Genomic DNA, 7,626 nt, shown 5'->3' with positions numbered 1-7,626 from the left:
TTTTACACATTTACTTCCACTTTTAAATCACACCAATATTTGAGATTAAGTAGTGATCCATTTTAGTTTGGTCACTGAAAGCTGCTTGCTTTTAAACCAAAACAATGCCATTCTATTTTTAGTGACCAGGAGTGAAATCAAGAACATAATTTGCCTCTATACAATGGGGAGGGGAGAGGGCTGTTGCCTCACCTTTACAAAGTTCTTAAAATGAACGGTATATGCAAGGCATCTTATTATTGTTTATCAACAATAACCAAAAAAAAAAAAAAATCATATCTATTATTGTTTATCAGGAATCTGATGAAAGATGATACCACAGAAAAGGAATGTTCTAGTAACTATACCGACTATCCGTCACATTAATATAAATAAAATATCTCTAGCAGACAAAATACTCCTAAACACTTACCCTTTGAACTTCTCCCAAATGAAAAGAACGAAACGCAAACCGCAAAATCCACTGGTACACTTATTGGAGCAAGAAAGCGCAATCTGTTTATGCCAGAATTCCAAAACACAGATCAACATACAACAAAACACAACAAAGCCCCAATGACAACATCCATATTATAATTCACTAAATTCCCAAAAGAAAAAAATCCCCCACTTCACTGTATTTGCTCACTCACCAACCCAGGCACAAAAGTTAGGTGGTCAAGAGCATCAAAATAGTCCAGGCATATGAGATCAAGTTAAAGTTGCAGATCGAATTCTATAATTTTAATTCTAATCTAAAGTCATACTAAATTATCATAATAATGGACCAGAAATCTTACATGGCTGTGCCCTGAGCAGTCCTACATTGCGAAAATACACTGAAGAATGTAATATTCTCCCACAAACTTGTATTCTGTCATGAAAACATCAGATAAATTACAAAACCTAGCTTCTTGCACATGAATGAGTAGTTATAAATCAACGAGACTCCCAATCCTTCAATTTCTTGCTTCCTTTGGGTTTTGCAATAGGCGCGTTCATTCCTGCCATTTTAGCATTATACTTTGACCTAAGAGGATCATTGTACGTCCATCTGAAATACAGAAAACGGTAAATAAATGTGCTTGTTTGGCAAAAAATTTCGGGATCAAATAAAACGTATTCAGATGTACATAGTCTGGAATTTAAGATTAAAAGAGAAGCCAAAGTGGATCCTATTACTGATGATACAGTTATATTCCCCAAAATACCTATAAGGTATTCCAAGCCACTTCCTTTACCGAAAAGGGGAAAAAGCCCTATGAAAAATTCATCAGAATTTGTATGGTATGTTCACCTATTCACAACTCAACTTTTGTTCTCCCTCAAACAAAATTCATATCAATTTAATATATATTCATACCACAAGACAGCACTGATCTAGACTTCATTCGGTTAGTTTAGAGTTGGTGGAACATCCTTCTTTGGACACAACCACCAAAAAATAATACTTATACTGACATATAGAACCCATCCAAAATATGTTGATATAGAAATGAAAGTAAGAATATGAATATGACCATAACAAATTGCTAATAAAATAGAAAAGAACAATAACTTTTCCCATGTTCTATTACTTCAAAGTTAAGCCACCAATGCTTTGTTCCAAAATTTTAAATTATTCCTATGACCACAACAATATCAATGTAGTTTTTCTATATATTGTTGAAGAAGTTTTAGCTTATTATCCAAAAATTTTGACTCAACCCATGGCTATTCTTTTTTATTTTTGTTTTCCTGTCATTCCATTTACAGATTATGGATTCCTGCCCAACCGGACTTTGGAGTCTTGAAAACATATACAGATATAATGATGTAGGGCAAAGAAGAAGTGCAAAAAGATATGGAATTTGGCATCACTACTATAAGTTTCTTGGATCACTCCTAACAATAGATCAGAAGGTGTCTTTGGCTCTCTCCAATATCATTCAAGCTACACATGAGAGCGGGAAATCATAGAAAACTTTATGTGATGTTCACTAATTTTCAAACCTTACTAACTAGTCCTTTTTAAAAGGACTATTTACACGAACCATTGGAAGACTCAAATTAACATGTTTAGGAATACTGAATTATGCCTATACCATTGATCATGTGACAGAGACTTAAACACGATGATTAAAGAGCTCCAAAATAATAAATGTAAATGACATCTATAAATTGCATTAACTACAGAAAAATAAAAAGACTCTCGATCATCTGGTCCTGGGTAGTTGGATGGGATCATTTATCATACTTTGAACTTCACTCTTGAAACATATAAAATTATCGAATCTCTCAACAGGTATAGGAGAATGAAGTTACATGGGCTTCTAGATCAAAGTGAAAGACAGTTTTTGGTTAGGAATACTTGTACAGGTGAATTAAGTGATGTTTATGTCCATCTTCTGACCAAAAAATAAAAAGTAAAAAATGTTGACCATCAGTAAAGTCAAATACAGTGATATTATACATTTACCATAACCAATTTTCTTTTTGATTCCCTAAAGCATTTTATAAATCAAATTTTACTTATCAATGAATATAACCTATTTGTTTAATTATTATATCAAACTATTTAAACTAATAGGCATATGTGCTAATAAATCACCATACTGCTATTGGACCACACATACTTTTCTACAAGACTAATGCTCATCAAGTGCTACATGAATGTCCTCAAATCTTACTATTCTCCAACCCATAAAATCTTACGATTTGACTGAGAAATTCAGTAAGATTAGCCCTTCCGTTCGTATTCACTTCAAATAAACTGTGGGTAAACTGACACAAACTCTAACTTCCCTTAAGAAAACAAGAAATATAATAGTGCTTGTGGTGTTTAATGAATTCAACACAAATATAAAATAGGTAACCAGAGTGGTTAATGCATTAAAGAAATTGAACTTACGGATTGTTCCAATCAGTCGTATCCTCATTGACAAGATGAGTCCATTTCGTCCTTCCACTACGACCAAAATGTTTGACCTGCATGACCTTGGGCAATATTGTTTTGTCCATCTTATCTTCTCCAGTTGGGGCAGAGAAATCACGTGTGTAAATTCCATCTGTTCCAACAGTTGCAGCATAGTCATCAGGTTCTGACTGGAAGAAAGCACCCTTGTGGTAATATTTCTGCATAAATCTCCACTTCTGCTTTGGTTGTGGTGCAGCTTTCGGATGCTTCCTCTCCCAGTCCCTCCTCTCTTCCTCTGTCATGTTTCTAACCCTTTCAATCTCTTCCTTCTCCTTTATCACTGCTTCCCGGTCCTCCCTATCCCTCTTGATCCTGGCTATCTCTCTTGCCTTCCAAGCTTCATACTCCTCTGCCTCGTTTATTTCATCATCAGTATCAATATCAACAATATTTCCTTCCTGTTCCAAACCCTTCTGAATCTCTTCGTCCTTCCGAATCTCCTCAACCACAATCTGCTTTGTCTCTCTCTTCCTTTCCTCCAAATTCCTCTTCCTTGATTCCTCAAGGGCTCGTTCTTCAGCCTCAAGTCGCTCACGTTCAGCAATAGTATCTCTCTCTGACTTGGGCACAAAGACAGGCTTCAACATCACCATACCAGTAAGCTCTTCTTCTGAGTCAGTATCATACTCAGACTCCTCTTCCTCCTCTTCCTTTACTTCTTCCTCGTCTTCCGACAGAAGTAGTGGAGCTTCTTCTTGCTCCCTTTGACGCAACTTCTCCTTGATCCTTCTTCTTCTTTCCTCCAAAGCATCCGCGTCCTCTTCCTCCGCTTCTAACCCTTCCTGCCTCTTGGCTTCTTCTTCAATTGTTGAAACAATCTCAGCTTGCCGGATACGCCTATGATCAGCTCGAACATCCTCACGATTATCTATCCTGCTCTCAGCCAAACGGCGCAGTCTAGGATCATCTTTTCTAACAACATCAGAATATTCCTGCATGGGGAAAGCTTTCTCCAATGAAGCAGCTGCGGACATCCTAATATCCCCATCTTCGTCGGCATCATCTGCCCACTCGGGAGCTTTTCCAGGCCAATACCTTTTAACTTTTGTTTGCCCAATTTTACCTCTGAGCTTATCCCTGACTGCAATCACAGTATCACTAACACCTGCTGTTACCGACATTGTTGCACTTTATAGACACCCTCTAAACACTGGTTTAAATCACTACACCACAACTTCTCATAGACAGCGCTGAAAAAAAACACTATAATAGGTTATAATAGAGTTATAGAAAGCGCCGTGTCAGCCAAAGATATTAAAGCCTGAGCTATGTAATAGTGTTTTTTACTCGCTATCGAAATAACATAAACTTGACAAAGAACAGTGCCAATGACAAACGATGCAGATAATTCATCAAATCTATTGTTGTGGCTATTAGAGCACAAAAAGCCAGATATTCTTTTTTTTATATAAATTGCCTGAAAACCTAAGAATTCACTTTGAGCTATCAGCATTACGAAGGTAGAGGAGCTTTACACAATAAATTAAGAAAAGAATTAGTTTTCCAACTCCAAATCTCCAACCCCCAACTTGAATGCTATTCTTATTGTCTATGTTGTAATCACGAATAAGAGCAAAGCTCCTTAGCTAGTCCTATTTTCAAGCAAAATCCAGAAAAAAAATTCAGAAAACTTGCCCCAACTCAATATTCAACAAATTTAACCCTAAATCAAATTAGGGACACAACAATTGTTTTGATATACTAATTTGTTGGACGGCAAGACCATAATCCTAAGAGAATGAGAGTTATTACCTGTCACAGAGCTTCAGACGTTGGGACCAGAGCAGCCAGCAAGAAAGATAGTGCGAGTTTGATAAACAGACAGCGAGCTAGAGAAAGATTTCCACCATTAGAGAAAGAGGGTCAGAGCGGGAGAGAGACAGAGAAAATCAGAGCGAGAGAGAGAAGGAGAAAGCTAGTGAGAGCGAGAGAAAGAAAGAGAGATCCCTTTTTTTTTTCTTTTTTTTCTTTTTTTTTTGGGTCGATCGAGAGAGAGAGTTGGAGCGAATTTTTTTGGGAAATAGCTCTAAATGCCACCATTTTTATAATTGTAACTGAAAATACCACCCTTTTTAAAAAAATTTGGAACTATAACCTATAAACAGTCCTGATCTCTTGGACCCCTGTAGTCCAAGAGATTTATGGTCACTCACCGTTGGATGTAAATTCAACGGTTAACTTGAATCGGGTAATAATCATTTATGTCATATTGCATTTATATATATCATTTTGAACCATTGGATTAATATCCAACGGTGGGTGACCACAATCTCTTGGACTCCTGTGGTCCAAGAGATCGGGACTGAACCTATAAATATATATTTATTGTCCCCTTATTACACACATATAACTTTTGCTGAAGTTCTCTATCAGTTTTGCTGAAGTTCTCTCTCAGCTCTCTCTCTTGACTCCGTCTCTCAGTTTCTCTTCACTCTCTCATCGCTTTGCTCTCACTCTCTCATCTCTTGTCGATCAGCTCTCACTCTCTCGTCGCTCAGCTCTTAATCTCTCGTCGCTCAGCTCTAACTCTCACTTCTCTCTTCCTCTCCCAGCGAAATCTGTTCATCGAAGCTCAACTCCATCATTCACCTTGAACAGGTACTGTTCATCGTCATTTTCTGACAGTTTAAGGGTTTCTCTGAAATTGGTTTAGGGTTTATGCATTTCTATGAAATTGGTTCAGGGGTTTGTTCGAAATTGGTTGAAGGTTTAGGGATTTCTCTGAAATTGGTTTAGGGGTTTCACTGAAATTGGTTTTTGGGTTTCTCTGAAATGATCTTAGTATGATGATTCCTTGTTTGAAATAGTGAATGGGTTTGTTCTTTGTGGACTGATGCTTGCACTGCTGTTGTTTTGCTGTTGCTATTGATGTCGTATTGTTGTTTTTTTTTGCTAGTGTATTGCTAATGTAGTGATGTTGTGTTGGCATTTTAGTGCTGTTGTATTTTTAGTTTATTATGGTTTTTGTAGCAGTTATTGATTGGTATTTTGTGGCTTACTATGGGTCTTTATGACCATTGCATTTAACCTTCTTACAAGTCTAATCGGTATGTATTTTCTTTGTTGAAGATGATATCTAAAGTCTAAGACAATTAACCTGTGTATATCATTTTGAACTTGTAAACTCCCAACCATATCATACTTTTTGTTTGAGAATAATGCTTGTTAATTTGACATATTTTTTTATAACTCTGTTTACTAACTTTAGGGCTTGCATATTGGATATGGATAAGTTTTCTTTAGAACTATATGTGGTGTAATATGAGTTCTTTAAAAGTTTGCTCTTTTGTGCTTGATCATTGTCTGCTTAAAAGAAAGCGGGAAATGAGTGAAGATGGGAACCTACCACCAACAGGTGTGGTTTAGAGAAATGGGGACATTGATTTTGCTATAAGCTAACTCTTTAAGCTTTTGCTTTTCTTGTTTGTGTATGGATGCTTAGAGAACTTTGTTTCTGAGGAGAACTTATAATTTTGTAATTGTACATGTCTTACAAACATTTTATACAGTTTTGATGGTTTATTTATTAATTTATCTTTGATATCGATAAAGTAGAGAATACATACAGACCTCTTATTTTGTTAAGAAAAAACTGAAAGGATGGTGCCAATTTCATTCATTTTCTTACATTTGAAAGGAGGGCCATAGTGGAGTCATTATTGTGGTTGCCACTAATTCATAGGATGTTCCATTACATTATACCTTGAAGTCAATCAATTCTTTCCCGATGTCTTCTTGTTTTTTAAAACTCTTTCTAGTCAGATAGATTTCTATCGTTAGTCTTGAATTGTTCTCAATTAGGCTTGTGCTACCGCACATTCCCATTCTAGCTGAAGCTGTCTCATGATTATCTGGTGTGTTGAGATGTGTCTTTAGATATTATATTATGCAGGAGTGGTAGAGTATTGGGTGTCTTGAGATGTGGCTTTGAGCTATTGAATTAGTAGGTCAGTTGTAAATAGCTGGGGTTTTGTTTATGCTATGTATTTTTTGTTTATTTTTCACTTAATATCCTATAATCGGCTGTTGATAAGTGCTGATTGTTTATTGCTTGTTATTGTCTAGATTGCAACGGACTGAATTTCTTCTTCAACATATCTGGGACATTGAAGGGTTTAGCAAATAAGTTTGGGTTGGCGGTGGTTGTCACCAACCAAGTGGTGGATTTTATTGGGCCACATGATAAAGTGAATGGGGTGAGGTTGGGAAACTTGGAGTCCCTGGACACATCAGGCAGACGGGTGAGTCCAGCTTTGGGACTGGCTTGGGCACATTGCATAAATTCAAGAGTGTTCTTGGCAGGACATGAGCAATCTATTGAGGTCAACATTCGTAATGCTCCTTCAACAAGCATATGTAGTCAAACACAAAGGACATTTCACCTTGTATTTGCCCCACATCTGGCCTATGCATCGGCCGAATTTGTAATCAGAAAAGAAGGTATAGTCGGAGTATCACAGTGACTGTGTAATATAGGAATTCTAAGAACTTTATTGTTTTGGATCCATTTGGAATTACATTCCAGTCCCTTTAATTTCGCACTCAAATTATAATAGCAATCTGGAAGCAATACCAGTACAATAAAAGTTCAATATAATAGCAATCTGTCAGCAATACAGCATGCTGTAGCAATGCAACCCAAATTATGCAAATTTAAAAGAATTCCCATTCAACATAACACGAAACCCACC

At 36.6% G+C, this 7,626-nt stretch overlaps 1 protein-coding gene across 3 annotated transcripts; it reads right to left on the bottom strand.

Annotated features, from left to right (window-relative positions):
* Window positions 1-264: 264 nt before the first annotated feature.
* On the bottom strand, window positions 265-4,869 carry LOC117624050 (microfibrillar-associated protein 1-like). 3 transcript variants are annotated; one of them, XR_004585274.1, is made up of 4 exons: window positions 4,688-4,869; window positions 2,870-4,138; window positions 780-1,033; window positions 265-495 (listed from the first exon to the last, which is right to left on the bottom strand). XR_004585274.1 is itself a non-coding variant. In XM_034355173.1 (3 exons), the coding sequence occupies exons 2-3, from the start codon at window positions 4,054-4,056 to the stop codon at window positions 919-921; spliced, it is 1,302 nt and encodes a 433-aa protein (XP_034211064.1). In that variant the 5' UTR covers window positions 4,057-4,125; window positions 4,688-4,869; the 3' UTR covers window positions 684-918. The 3 variants fall into 3 exon arrangements, 1 of the variants encoding a protein (XP_034211064.1); XR_004585273.1 differs by having other exon boundaries at window positions 2,870-4,125; XM_034355173.1 differs by lacking the exon at window positions 265-495 and having other exon boundaries at window positions 684-1,033; window positions 2,870-4,125.
* Window positions 4,870-7,626: the final 2,757 nt, after the last annotated feature.

This window comes from Prunus dulcis, chromosome 4, assembly GCF_902201215.1.
Source record: "Prunus dulcis chromosome 4, ALMONDv2, whole genome shotgun sequence".
In the NCBI taxonomy this organism is placed as follows: Eukaryota; Viridiplantae; Streptophyta; class Magnoliopsida; order Rosales; family Rosaceae; genus Prunus; species Prunus dulcis.
Note: the sequence above shows the minus strand (reverse complement) of the source record. Positions and strands in the feature narration are given on the sequence as shown.

Coding starts and splice junctions, on each gene's coding strand:
- LOC117624050 (XM_034355173.1), bottom strand. CDS start 4,056: ATGTCGGTAACAGCAGGTGTTAGTGATACTGTGATTGCAGTCAGGGAT. Junction 1,034..2,869: donor ACGACTGATTGGAACAATCC/GTAAGTTCAATT, acceptor TCTGTATTTCAG/ATGGACGTACAATGATCCTC.